Raw genomic sequence first — 14,720 nt, forward strand, 5'->3', positions numbered from 1 at the left:
AGTCTAGTTGAGGGGTAAGAAACAAGAATCCATAAAAGATGCATGATATTTAATTTACTTTCTCCAAATAAACTGTAAGACCGGTTGGCAAGGATTGGAGTGTCTTTTTCTTTTACCCTTTTAGTCTAGGCAAGTGAATTCCTTCCATCGATGTTTTTCATGATAGTTTGGTGTCTATTGAGCTTTTTTTGCCTCTCTATGACGTGGTCCTAGTATATGTTGTCATGTAATGGTCTTACTTGATGTAATGTGTCTTGCTTTTGGGTTTCAAGGATCTCTCATGTTTTGTCCTTCATTATATATATCATGGAGCGATTTTTATTACGTTCCATATGTAATTTGATAATTTTATGTATCTTCATGTGATCATCTCCCACTCATTATTTCTTTCAATTCCTTTTATTTAGTGCAACTTTTGATTCATAATCATTTAGTAGTTACTTTAACGTTTATAATCAAATGCGTTCATCAACATCAAATTTTGAAGGATTATACTGGTGTGTATTTATTCATCTAGCTCATAATCCATGGTGGTTATGAAATCCATTGGCCAAAAACGAGTTTTAATCCTTGAATCGAGTTAGATTCTAATTGTAGTAAGAATCATGAACATGTGTTTAACGTGCATGTCAGCCGTCGACAATTATGATATCATACTGTGTCATATATCGTTTGAATAATAGAAAGGTTTCAGAGATTATTTAGATTCTATAATGGGTCAATGGTCAAATCAATAATATATAAAAATTTGGAATAGGAAAAATAATGAGTATTATTTATAAATAGTCTGAATATGTTTTTGGAAGCAATGACAAATGTCGTATATATACTTTGTTTGGTCATCCATTTTTCAGGGGTTGTTATCGAAATGGGACCCATGGTGGTCGCCGGTCTTGCCTCGGCTCTCGTTAAAGGGAAAGGGACTCGTAAATCACTTGACTAGTCTTCCATGCAAAATCAGCAAATACTCCCTTTATGTATATTTTTTTTTCATTTGAACTATTACTTCTAAATTATTTATACTTATAGTAAAATTTTATAATTTACTTTCCTACAAGTAAAGTACGTTGGCTGGATCGGTCATCAAACCAATCTTAGAAGTTTGGTTGACTTATTGGCATGTATTCTCGATTATTTATAACGAATAATTATTATATTTATTAAGAAAAATCTTATTATTAAAAATTAATATAATTTTCATTGGTAACAACATTTATAAAATTGCAATTACCTACATACATATCGATTAACTTCTTAAATTGATTTATCTACACGTCAACAATAAATTATAATATCGTCTTGTTTTAGATAAATTATTCAATATACATATAAAATAATTTTTTGAGAGGTGATTCGTATACAATAACTTTTCTTTATAAATAATAATCTGTGCTTTAAAATGTTATATATTATACAACTCTATAAAGTATAAATTATTGTGTATTGAAAAAACATATGTTACGTGTCACTACTAGAAACTTGAGTTTCAGCTATGGATTTTGCTACGGATTTATTTTCTAGCAAAATTTAGACTTATAGCTAGGGAAATACGACAGATCAACCATGGTTTTGTTAATTATTTTATTTATTTAATATATGGAATATTAGTGAGGATTTACCGAGGGATCAGCTACAGATCTTGCAAGTATTTAACGATGGACCACTATTCCTCGCCAATCACTCGATAAATGAAGACACTTAGCTAGGGTTCAGCGAGGGATAAAAAATTGTGCCATATGGTACGCGTTTAGCGAGAGAACGACGACGGAAACTTTATTTGGGGTGCGCGCGTTTTCTTTTTTTCTCTCGCTGAAATTGGCACACCCAGTTCCATCTGCACGAAGCAGTGTAACTTTACTTCCCTCCAGCTTTATCACTCTTGACTAAGTGAAATTAGCTTCTGCTTTATCTCACCATCTCTGTTCGAACAGATGACGACGCTACTCATCCGATTTCGGCAACCTCCATATCTTTAAATTTGAAAGTATTCTTCGTTAACCTCCGATTCAGGTAAATCTCATCCCTCTTAGGTTAGTTTTAGTTTAATTTCACAATATACTTTGTTAGGGTTTAATTTACCTTGAAACTTTTTGGTTACTATGTTTCGTAGCCATATGAAATGCATTCTTCATTATCTGCAAGTTAGTTTCAGGTCTACCATCGATTGCATCTATATAAGAATAGACACTTAGAATTAGAACTTGAGTTAGGGCTTGATTCATCATAGTTTGTCTTCCAGTTCATGAGAATTTAAGGATTCATGAACCCTTACATTTTTAGGTTTTCCCTAATTCTCTTTCATATTTAGGAGGTGACAATGTGAATTTGTGAAGAAACATGTGACTTATCCTTCATTATAACTACCTCTACCAAATCAATTACACCCTGAGCTTCTTTCCAGGATGAGGAGATTTATCACCAAACTGAAACGCAGCTTTTGGCATGGCTTCCTTCTGCTCATTATATGTCGTCGATTCCTCTTCTGTCTCAAAGCTCATTAGTAATCCTTCTGCTATTTTTCTCACTGTTTGTTGCCAGTCTTAAGATGGGTCCGAGGGTGGAACAGGGCCATAAGCTGGCTCATCGAAATAGGAAGGTCTCTCTTTTCTTTTAGGAGATTCTTCCATGTCTTCTGACAATGGGCTTTGGCTCATATCTTGACTAGGGACAGAATAGTCAATTCCTTCTCCTACAAAGATATCATCCTCCTCAACACGAGCAACAGTGGGCTCCACCTCCACTTTCTCTATTTCATCGGAATGATTGCTTCTGGGAAGTGGTGGTGGTGGTGGACCTGGTGGATTTGTGACTAATTTATAATTTAGGTTGAAATGTTAATTTATACCCTTCACATCCTTGTCTTTCTTCTTCTTTTTAAGAATTTTTCCGGATGATCCAAGACAAAGGTAAGACATGATTTTACCAATTCGATCAATAACAGAGCCAGTATTGTAAATCTGACATTGCTGCAGAATGTATCTCTAATGATGCAAATGAGGAGAGTAACTGGAGGGTAAAAGGGTACATTAGTGTAAGATCATAAAAATCATTGTTTCAGTGAAGCTACATTATGAAATACTTAAACACATGTCAACTATTAAAGAAAGTAGCTTTGAAACAGAACATTTTAAAATGGTTGTTAATGCAAGTAACAAATATTGCTATGATAAGAGTAAATAAGAATGAAAGATAATAGCCTTGTCACCTCAAATAAGAGAACACCAGGGTTGTAGATATTTGCTGATAATGATTCCATTCCATAGAGCTCAGTACATGTCCAACAAACAGCACCTTAGTTATATCACAAGTACATGTCCTTAAATATACTTTCATGCTTTGGTTTTGAATTTCTTTATCCATTCACCTTAGTTCTCGATAAAAGTATCTATTATATATCTCGTCCTTATAAAATATAAACTTCTTAATTCACCAAGAGAACCTAAACATAACATAGAATCATATTTGGATTATATATTTACAGGTTCATTGTTGTTGTATTTTTGCATGTTTAAAATTCCATGAATAATAGCGATTGTTGTTTAAGGTCCGTGGTCGATGAATGAATGAATCAAATGTTTTCATAATTTCATCATGTAAATATGTTACACGTAGATAGATGTCTCAAATTTCATCATGTAAATATATATATAATCCAGGAGGGAGGATGGAGGTTGTTGGTGGTGGTTGTGGGTGGTGGTGTTGGGTTTGGTGTATGGTGGTGGGATGTTCGACTTGATAATGTATGGTGGTGGAAGAGGAGGAGTATTGTTGTAGCATGGTTTTAACAACCTAACTGGTTCTTCCTCCTTCTCTTGCACTTTCCTTGTTGTTGACTTTTCAACATATTCTTCTTCTTGTTCTTCCCTGTTGACTTGTGGCATTCTGGTGTGTCTTTCTGGCCTTTTGTCGAGATAAGAAGTCGCTGAAATATGGTTGTTTCCGATTCCGTTGTTCCCGGAATCAGATTCCGGCCTTGGTTTGGACAAATAGACTTGGTGTTTGAGATTGAGATTGAGATTGTGAAGTTTTTCTTGTCTTCCCAATGTGGGCCCCACATAAGAATGCTCAATTCTTTCTTTAGAACGCTCATCAGTTTTCACATTTCCATTTGGTACCTTGTACTTATCATCAGTGACATTTGAAGCTCTAAATTTCATTGCTTGGTCCTGTGGTTTGTTTACAAGAAAAAGTCAAACATCAAAATAAAATGTTTCACTTTGGTCCTTCAAGTTTAATAAAATGTTTGTTTTAATAGCACAACAATTAATTTGAATTGTTTATATATGAATTATTCATTTGGTTATAGTTATCTAATAATATAATTTCTAGGGTCTAATACTTAATATCATAAAACACCTTATATATTGCGTTTTCTTCCAAATTAAACCTTAACTTTATTTTTTTTCCTGAAAAGACCTTGCAATTTTTTCGATTAGGCCCTTTTAGCAGTTTTCTTTTTTCCGAAAAAACTTGTTAAATGTGAGGGGTTTTCGGAAAAAAAAAAAGTAAAAAGTTAACTGTTTTTCAAAAATGGTTAAAAGGTTGAGAGTTTTTTTAGAAAAAAAATTGAGGGTTTTCTCAGAAAAAATGAAAAAATGCAAGTTCTTTTTTAGGAAGAAAAAAAAACTTAATATATAGCATCTTTTATGATATAAACCTAATTTCTAAAGGTTATTGTAACAAAAAGATTTAAGATATTTGTAAAAAAAAAAAAAAACTAACAAATAGAATTGGATGAAGCAGCAAAGTCAAGTGAGGAGCAAATCCAATAAAATCACCAAAGCACAGGGACTAAAAACATAAATTAATTACTCACACCTCAAATCAGAGTAATTATGGGTGCCAACCCATAATTACTTGTAATTTATTATAATTTTCTTTATGGGTTTCTCTAGACAATACTAATTATCGGTTCTTTTCTTGAAGTGATCTCAAAAGGATATCTTTGGAAGGAATACTCACACCTGATTTAGGGAATCTCACTCAGTTGAGACATCTGTAAGTGTCATACCTGTGCTTTCTAAGATTTACTATGTAATTTTTTAAAAATTTTGTTCTTGTTTCAAGGTTTCATATCGATTTTGAGGTTCTCTAGACCAAAACTGGTGTGAAGCTTTGAATTAAGGACCAAGAACAACATTATTTCAAATTTTTTACTCTAATTTTACCAAGAACAACATTCTGAAAAGGACTCCCACTTCCAAAAACTATGTTGTCACCAACATGTTTAAATGCATCAGCAGCAGTGCATTCAGTTGTTTCAGAAATCATATCATATATGCATTTCATAAACACAAACAAACCATTATTTGTGGGATTTGAGATGGCGAAAATAGCAGGTCTTGGGGAGTCAAAATCTCGCATGGCTTTTAGTACCTGATCATATCCGTCCAACATTTGTCAAATTTATCAATGCATCCAGTTTCTTCCAGTTTATGATTCTTTATTTCACTTACTAATACTTTTGTTGCTTCCCAAAATAATCCAATGCACACATCACTCTACACCAAAAGCCAACATTTTACAAAATTTAAAATCTACAACATTTTACAAAATCCAGTTTCTTCCAGTTTATGTGTGTTTCCTTTGCATCAAATTTACAGGAGCTTCAAGTTTCCAATTAAGTTAAATAGCTTTTCCCTATGTCTCCTTCATGCATCACTAATAAAATCTAACCATGGTTAACTGATATCACTTCACTCGTGATCTAACCATGAATCATGGACTCATGGTTAAATTTTTTATGCCACAGCAGCTTCAACTTCAACTTCCTCATCCACATCTATTTCTGCAGCCGATATCAAGCCTCATCAATATCACTCCCCTGAGACAGGTACACCATTACAAACATCAACTTAACTTAATAATGTTTTTTAGAACATTTGTGTTAAATGACCACTATACCCTTCCGTTTGTCTAATTCATATGGACTTAATGTGAGTAAATCACCATTTTACCCTTCTTGTTTTGTGTATTTACTTATCGACTGAACAAACTGTCTGAATGCGAGTAGATTACCATTTTACTCTTTTGTCTATGTGTATATCATATGGACTGGATGAACTGTCTGAACGTGAGTAAATGACCATTTTACCCTTTTCCTCATTAAGTCATATTAGACAAAACAGAGACGCTTAGTTACCTTGCGTAGTGTGATTGTACCACTATTACTTCTATAATTTTCTATTATAATACATACTTGTTCTAACAAATAGTTTATTAATTCTTGATTTTAAGGGTTATTTTTTGACTAATGGCGCAACGAGGAGCTCGTGGTGGTGGTCGCAGTGGTAGTCACATTAGTGGTCGTGATGCTAGAGATAGAAATGCATCCCAATCATACAATGATGCAGAAAGTCAACCTTCTTCTTCAGTTAGAGGATCAAACATCTTAGAACAAGTTCCAAGTAACCCATCAAAAAGGAAGTTCATTGAAGTCGATTCGTCACAATCAAATGGAAACGTTTATCACAATCAGGGAAAAATAACATAAATAAATTAGAAGATGGCTCAGTTTCCAAACATACCGGGGGTTCTATATCTATTCGTCAACATAAGAAAAGAATGGTAAGATGTTTGCATCTCACGTTAGTTTCCACTTAGAATGTTGAGTTTTTGTTTTGTTTTTTAATGTATTACTAATGGATTTTGTAGCAAGCAATGCTTAAACGCCCTCCTACAGGAGTTGAACTTTATGCAAGGTTGCACACTAAACGGTCTACTCAAGATTACATTACACCAAAGGCAGCTAAAGTTAAGGTATTTTCAATTCTTTTGTAGGAAACAAAACTTCCTACTACTCGGGTTAATGACTTTGTTAAAGCAACTAATTGACAGAAAACAAATCTTTCGTAAGTAGTAATCAACTTACAAAAGAAAAGAAACAAATTATTATCTCTAAATTTTTGATCCTCTGCCTAGTTGTAATTAAGTGTTTTGTAAGTAGTAATCAACTTTATGCAAGGTTTGAGTATTATGAATTTAATGGGATGGAATGAACCATTCCATTCCTTATTTCATGTTACTATTTTTTCATATTTTTTTTTTGCTATAATAGGAGGCTTATGAAAGTGCTATGGTGGCTAAGTTTGGTGATGATACTAGTTGCCACCCCCTCTTGGATAATGAAACATGGTGTGATGTTTCCGGAGGAGTCAAGAAAGGAAGAATATATGGATTCGGATCTGTGTCTGATCTAGTGAGCTTTTTGGAAGGAACATCTAGTACAATAACATCCCAAGAGGTTCGTTTAATTTTGTACTTTATAAAAATTTCCTATCATAGCATTGTACTTACAAAGTTTCCTATCATGGCATTGTACTTACAAAGTTTCCTATCATGGCATTGTACTTACAAAGTTTTCTATCATGGTATTATACTTACAAAGTTTCCTATCATGGCATTGTACTTACAAAGTTTCCTATCATGGCCTTGTACTTACAAATTTTCCTATCATGACATTGTACTTACAAAGTTTCCTATCATGGTAGTGTACTTTAGGTTGTCTATGAACGTGTACGAAACGAGATGCGTGGCGAAATGGATGCTAAAGCTGCAGAAATGGAAGCTAAACATCAACAAATGCGTGAGGAAATGGATGCCAAAGCTGCAGCAATAGATGCCAAACAACAACAAATTGATGCAAAATATGAAGCAATGGAGAAGATGTATGCAGCCTTGCAAAATATGATGGGAAATTGAAAAGTAGAGGTAATATGATGTTAACCATTAGTATTTGATGTTTTTGAATGACTTGTTAACCTTTTGTATTTGATGTTTTTGATTGTTTTGAATAATGTTTTATAGGAATGAGAACCGAAGATGATTGGATGGACATGAAATGAAGATATCAGCTAAAATGTTATTTTGAAGGTTAAACTTTTTTCTGTTTGTACCTCTTTTGCATACTTTGGATTTCTTGGTTCTAAAATGTTATTTTTAAGTTAAACCGTTGGGAGTTTGCTGTTATGTGGATAGTTTCGTTTTTGGATGTTTCTTGAATGACACTTTGGTAAACTTTGATAGTTTTGGTATTGTAATGCTTGGTTGTATCATTATTTGATGTTCTTTAGTATAATAATTTGATGATTGTAGTATTTTTTTCTTTTAGAATCATAATAAAAAAATGATACTACAAGTTCGTGGTGAGAAAATAAAAAGTATTTTAATGCATGAATTTTGCGAGGGATTAGCTACGGAAAAAAAATCATGTCTAAAGTGTGCGACGGATCCGCGACGGAAAGGAAAAAAATTTAATGTATGAATTTTGCAAGGGATTAGTGATGAAAAAAATTCATGTCTAAAGTTTGCGATAGATCGGCAACGAAAAAAAAAATAGTATATGAATTTTGCAAGGGATTAGCTACGGAAAAAAAAAATTGTTCACGGAAATTTGCGACAGAACAGCGACGGAATGCATTGAGTGACATTTAGTGACATTTAGCGACGAATATTTTGTCACTACCTTTGTCGCAAGAGAAAACCCGATCCGTCGCTAAAACCCTCGCTGAGAAATTAGCCACCTTTTTATTACCTATGGAGTGAATCCGTCGCCGATCCATCGCAAACAACATTTAGCGACGGAATAGCGACAGATTTTTCTGTCGCTAAAACTCATGTTTCTAGTAGTGTGTTAAGCTTGTTCTTATATTTATTTACTAGGTTTATAACCCGTAGAAACCATGATTCATAAAGTAAAATAACATAGTTTTTTAAATAAATAACATAATTACGTTTGTCCAATAAAATAAGATTTCATAAATTTTGAAAATATCATGATTCATAAAAACGTTTTTTTTATTAAATTCAATTAACATTGTCATTCTTAAGTATTCAAAATAAATAAATAAAAATAAAAAAAACACACCCTTTTACTTACCTACTAAGTCCACTAAATAATCGTAATTTTTTTCTACTTTAGATATATAGAAATCACAATTAATAAAGAAAAACATTATTAATAATTTGAAAGTGTAATGATTAATCAAATATTTGGAACAAATATATTAATTTACAAAGATAGAAGTATTGTTAGATAGTTAGATGCTTTGTTTGTAACTGTATAATTTTTGTAAAATGGGTTGAAGATATGAGCAATACTTTTTATTTTTAGACTCATGATAGCAGGTATATTTTAACCCCGAATGAATGTCATAGGACAAATCCTAGTTTTACAATCACTTCATGCTATGGGAAAAATCATGGTCTTACATGTACAAATGTCAGGGGCCATATTCTTGCCTTCTATACAATTGCTAGGGTTCATATCCTAGTCTTTCATACAAATGTTATGGGCCAAATCCTAATCATTCATACAATTGATAAGAGTCAGACCATGGCCTTTCACACAATTTCTAGGGGCCAGATTCTAATCTTTCATGCAAGTATCACAAAGACAACTAGCATCCTACATAGTATAGTGAGAAGACTCACCTCACAAGCGCAATCAACAGCTGACAAATCACACAGTCAAGAAGTGGCTTGAAATATCCCAAAAATTTTATTTTTAAATAATAAATAAAACCGTAGTAATCAAAATCATCTCATCAAAACATAAGTAATAGTATCTCAAAACATCATATCATACCACATGCTAATATATCAAAGTAAAACATCCCAGGCTAATATCATCGTGTGTACAATGTAGTCATCCCGAACTCTTCCCTTTGCTACCGGAAGTACCTGAAACTAAAACTAAAAACTGTAAGCACGAAGCTTAGTGAATTTCCCCCAAACTACCACATACTATACACATAATCATGTTACTATGATATATAGGCCCCACCCACACTCGTCTAACTAGGAGATACGGGTCTCGCCCACACTCCGATATCCATGAGATACGGGCCTCGCCTACACTCAGTTATCCATGAGATACGGGCCTCGCCCACACTCAGCTAACTATGAGATACGGGCCTCGCCCACACCCAACTAACTAAGAACACATACAAGTATCACATAGACAACAAGTATAACCAAAATCTACCAATCCATTCCATATCCATACTCAGGTAATGCTAAGATACGGGCCCTGCCCACACTTAGCTATTAATCAACATAAATAACATAAAGTTAGCACGTTTATGCCATGAAGTCCCCTCAAGACCCTAGATCTGAAGTGTTCTCCACTTGGGACGTCCAAGTCCCAAGAATCATATCATTTGGATCAAAACAAGAAAGATAATCCCAAGAAAGAGATCTAAACAACTAAAAGTCAAGGTTTAAGCTTTATACCAGCAAACATTTCCTGGATGAGGCAAGAGTTCTGGATCTACAAACTCCTTCTTGTATCCTCAAGCTTCTCATTCTTCCAATGGCTGCAATACACACACTAAAACATTTAGAATGGCTCACAAACACTCACAATAGCAATAGGGTTTCGAGATTTAGGGTTTCGGACTTGGAAGCTGGAAATGAGGCCAACATGAAGGTTTAAGGTGCTTAAATAGGCTGCAAACCCCAAAACTTAGGGTTTCACCTCTGCCAGCCTACTTGTCGAGTTGAGGCCTCTCAACTCATCGAGTGGGTTACTTAAATTACGCGGACCATATGATCTCTACTCAACGAGTTTGGGGTTTCTAACTCGTCGAGTTGCTCTTATAAATTGAACAATTAATGAATTAAATACATACCAAGAACCAGGCGTTACAATTTTCCCCTACTTGTCTCAGACTTTGTCCTCGATGGTTGATGCCTAAAACAACTCTAGGTAATGCTCCCTCAGCTCCTCCTCTGGCTCCCAAGTCCACTCCGAGCCCTTACGGTGTTTTTTTGCCAACTCTGAGCACCTTGGAGCCTGCTCCGGACCTGCTGGATCTTCTCCGTGGTCTTGAGTACTACCTCAGTACTCCCTATGACTCTCTGACCAACCTCACCCTAAAAGATTGGGGTCCTAAACTTCCTCCTGTAGAGCATCTCGAAGGGAGTTCGGTCTATGCTGGCGTGATAACTGTTGTTATACGAAACTCCACTAACGAAAGATACGTATCCCAACTGCCGCCGAAATCCAATACACATGCGTGCAGCATGTCCTCGAGAGTCTGGATTGTCCTCTCACAATGCCCATCTATGTGATGGTGGAAATCGGTATTGAAGTGAAGACGAGTACCCATCTCATCATGAAACCGCTTCCAAAACCTGGAGGTGAAGCGAACAACTCAGTCTGACACAACTGACGTCGGTACTTCATGACGTGCCACCACCTCGCGTACGTAGATCTCAGCTAGCTTCTCAACCGATATACTCTCCTGGATCAGGATGAAATGAGCACTCTTGGTCAGCCGATCCACGATGACCCAAATCGAATCCACTCCACATGCGGTCGTGGGAAGCTTCATGATGAAATCCACAGTGATATTTTCCCATTTCCACACGAAAATATCCAATAGCCGCATCTTGCCGTGAGGTCACTGGTGTTCGGCATTGACTTTCCTACAAGTAAAGCACCGCTCCACATACCATGCTATGTTCTACTTCATACAAGGCCGCCAATAATGAGACCGAAGATCCGGATACATCTTCGTCGCCCTGGGGTGAATGGAGAATCTTGACTTGTGCACCTCCTCCATAAGAACCTAGCGCACTCCACCCTAGTAACGAACCCAAAACCTCCGATGTAAGCTCAACAACCCACAACTTTCATAATCGATGAGGCCACAAACTTTCGACGCTCTTCCTTCATACCCTCAACCTGCGCCACCCGAATTCGTTCTTGCAACGAAGTAACCACTGTCATCCTCAGGCATATGTCTCAGATCAGAGCCGCAACTGCCTTACAACTAAGAGCGTCGACCACCACATTGGCCTTCCCTAGGTAATAAAGGATCTCACAGTCGTAATCCTTCATCACGTCCAACCAACGACACTACATCATGTTCAGATTCGGTTAATCCATCAGGTACCTCATTCTCTTGTGGTCCGTGTAAATGGTACAACGAGCCCCATAGAGGTAGTGTCACCAACTCTTGAGGACGAAAACCATAGCCCCCAGCTCCAAATCGTGCATCAAGTAATTCGCCTCATGAGGCTTCAACTGCCTCGAAGCGTATACTATCACGCGACCCCGCTGCATCAGCACTGCATCCATACCCATGAATGAAGCATCACAGTAAACCACTAAATCATCGACGCCCTCCGGAAAAGTCATAATCGGCGCCTCGCACAACCGCTGTCTGAGAGTCTCGAATGCCGCCTGTTGCTCAGGCCCCTAGCGGAATGTCACCGACTTCTTGGTCAGTCGGATAATGGGAACAACAATCTTGGAGAAATCCTAGATGAATCTCCGATAATAATCTGTCAGACCAAGAAAACTCTGAATCTCAGATGGAGACCTCGGAACCTCCCACTGCATTACGGCCTCTACCTTGGCTGGATCGACCAGAATACCTTTCTGGTTGACAAGGTGCCCCATAAAATGCACCCTGCGCAACCAAAACTCACACTTAGAGAACTTTGCAAAAACTCTCTCTCTCTCTCTCTCCTCACTGTCTCCAGCACCTCCCTCAGGTGCTCCGCAATGTGCTCCTGAGTCTTAGAATAAACCAAAATGTCATCGATAAAAAATATCACAGACCGGTCTAGCATCGGTCTGTACACATGGTTCATGAGATCCATGAACGCGACAGGAGTTCTGGTGAGTCCAAATGACATCACCACAAACTCATAGTGACCATAGCGAGTCCTAAAGGTTGTCTTCTGCACATCTTCGTCCCTAACTCGCATATGGTGATAACCCGATCGCAAATCAATCTTGGAGAAACAAGATGCACCCTAAAGTTGGTCAAATAAGTCGTCAATCCTCGGGAGGGGATAACAGTTCTTTACCATTACCTTATTCAGCTCAGGGTAATCTATACACATCCGATGTGACCCGTCCTTCTTCTTCACAAACAGGATCGAGGAGCCAACCGATATGGTTCCCTAGCTATTGGAGCCGCACCAGGAACTAGGTCAATCCTGAACTCTACCTGCCTCTCCGGAGGTACCCCATGCAAATCCTCTGGGAACACATTTGGGTACTCCTGTACAACCAGTACATCATTTACAGTCGCCTTACCCTTCTCCCAGATATCCATAACATAGGCGACATAACATGCACAACTGTAAGTCCCTAATTTTGTCTGTGTATCAATCAGATCCGTTTGATGGTGTGGAATGCCAATCAAACGGATGATGTCAGATCAAATAGAAGAGAAGGAGAAGAAGAATAATATGAATCTTCAATGTATTGAATAGATTGGAATGATGCTCCTTTACATAAGATTCACACACACATATAAGCTCCCGTTTCTCGCTAATCTGTTCATCAATCTGTTCCTCACACCCTAACACCTATATTTATACAAGAGGAACATGGGCTTGGTGGACATGGGCCGTAAATGGGTTTACGGCCGTAAGGTGTTTATGGCAGTAAACTCAACCGTAAACATGACCGTAAACTCCAAAAATATAACAGAAAAATATAATTGCCTAGAAAAGCAAAGTATAAACCATATTTTAACCCAACAATCTCCCCCTTCGTTTATATCTTTCTTTTCTAAATGACCCAACAAGCTCCCCCTAAAAAGTAGTTGGCTCTTCTTGTCAATCTTCAATGGGAGCTTGGCTTCAGCTTTAACCTTCGATTTCTTCACAACATTAGGATAAACATATGAATCTTCAATGAATGACTTCATCTTAAGCAATTGGGAATTTCTTCAGAATTTGACATTGAAAGCACGTTAGGTGAGGAGGCTTCACGTACTGATTCTTGAAAGATAACGCTTTCAGCTTGAGAATCTTCATAGAGAACATCATAGAGAACAAATCTTCTAAATCACTTCAGCAGGTATAACGATAGCAGCAGACTGATTGAGGAGGCTTCAATGCAATCTGTCACATAATCTTCAATTTCAGCTTCACCTTGCTTCTGGGGTTGAAGGATTGAATGTTGAAAGAATAATCTTCATTTCTTGCTCCTTCGAATGACAATTCTTCGATGCTCACGGACGAAGCCTTTGGCTCAGAAATCTTCGACACAAACTCCATGAGTTTCTTCTTCACCTGAATTCACTTTTCAAGACAAAACAAAACTAAAAGAAAATTTAGCACACAATATTTTTGGGTTTTTCATATTTTCTGAACAAGAAATAAAACAGAAATAACACTATTTGTTATTTTGAATTTTCTGATTTTTGTTTGTTTTTTTTAATTCTACCCCTTATATTTAAATTAGAAGAACACTATGAACAGACTCAACAAAAATAAAATGATATCTAACTTTAAGAGTGTTTTGGGATCAAAGTTGTTGGACAACCTTATTCCACTTGTCGGTACCCTTATCTTCACATCTTCGTCTAATCGATCGCCAGTATTGTGGTCCACTTAAACATGAAAAATTTGTGACAATATTTTGGATAATTTACCAATGACATGATACATGCATATATCTAATTGTAACATTACTATCATGATTGGCCCTAATTCTTAAATAAATTTTTCTTATGACCATTTAACTGACTACAACCAGGGGTATTGTTGTCCACCTAAATCGAGCAGTGAGATCTACAGACAATCTGTATTTGTTCAATTTTAGTTGTACTAGAGCGTGTTTCCCGCTTCCTGATATGCCCCAGCCATCAAGAACTTCCAGAGTAATCCTTACACCGGGTGAGCAGACAACCATTCAGAGAGAGGATAGATTCAGAATTCTATTACTTATTGTTTCAGAGGGGTTGAGAAGT

The 14,720-nt window shown here is 36.5% G+C and overlaps 1 protein-coding gene across 1 annotated transcript; it reads left to right on the top strand.

Annotated features, from left to right (window-relative positions):
- The first annotated feature begins 6,451 nt into the window (after positions 1-6,451).
- On the top strand, positions 6,452-8,096 carry LOC111889092 (uncharacterized). Its single transcript, XM_052765539.1, has 5 exons — positions 6,452-6,567; positions 6,655-6,759; positions 7,058-7,243; positions 7,501-7,710; positions 7,807-8,096. The coding sequence occupies exons 1-4, from the start codon at positions 6,565-6,567 to the stop codon at positions 7,699-7,701; spliced, it is 495 nt and encodes a 164-aa protein (XP_052621499.1). The 5' UTR covers positions 6,452-6,564; the 3' UTR covers positions 7,702-7,710; positions 7,807-8,096.
- The last annotated feature ends 6,624 nt before the right edge of the window (positions 8,097-14,720 follow it).

The sequence above is a fragment of the Lactuca sativa genome, chromosome 7 (assembly GCF_002870075.4).
Source record: "Lactuca sativa cultivar Salinas chromosome 7, Lsat_Salinas_v11, whole genome shotgun sequence".
Lineage (NCBI taxonomy): Eukaryota > Viridiplantae > Streptophyta > Magnoliopsida > Asterales > Asteraceae > Lactuca > Lactuca sativa.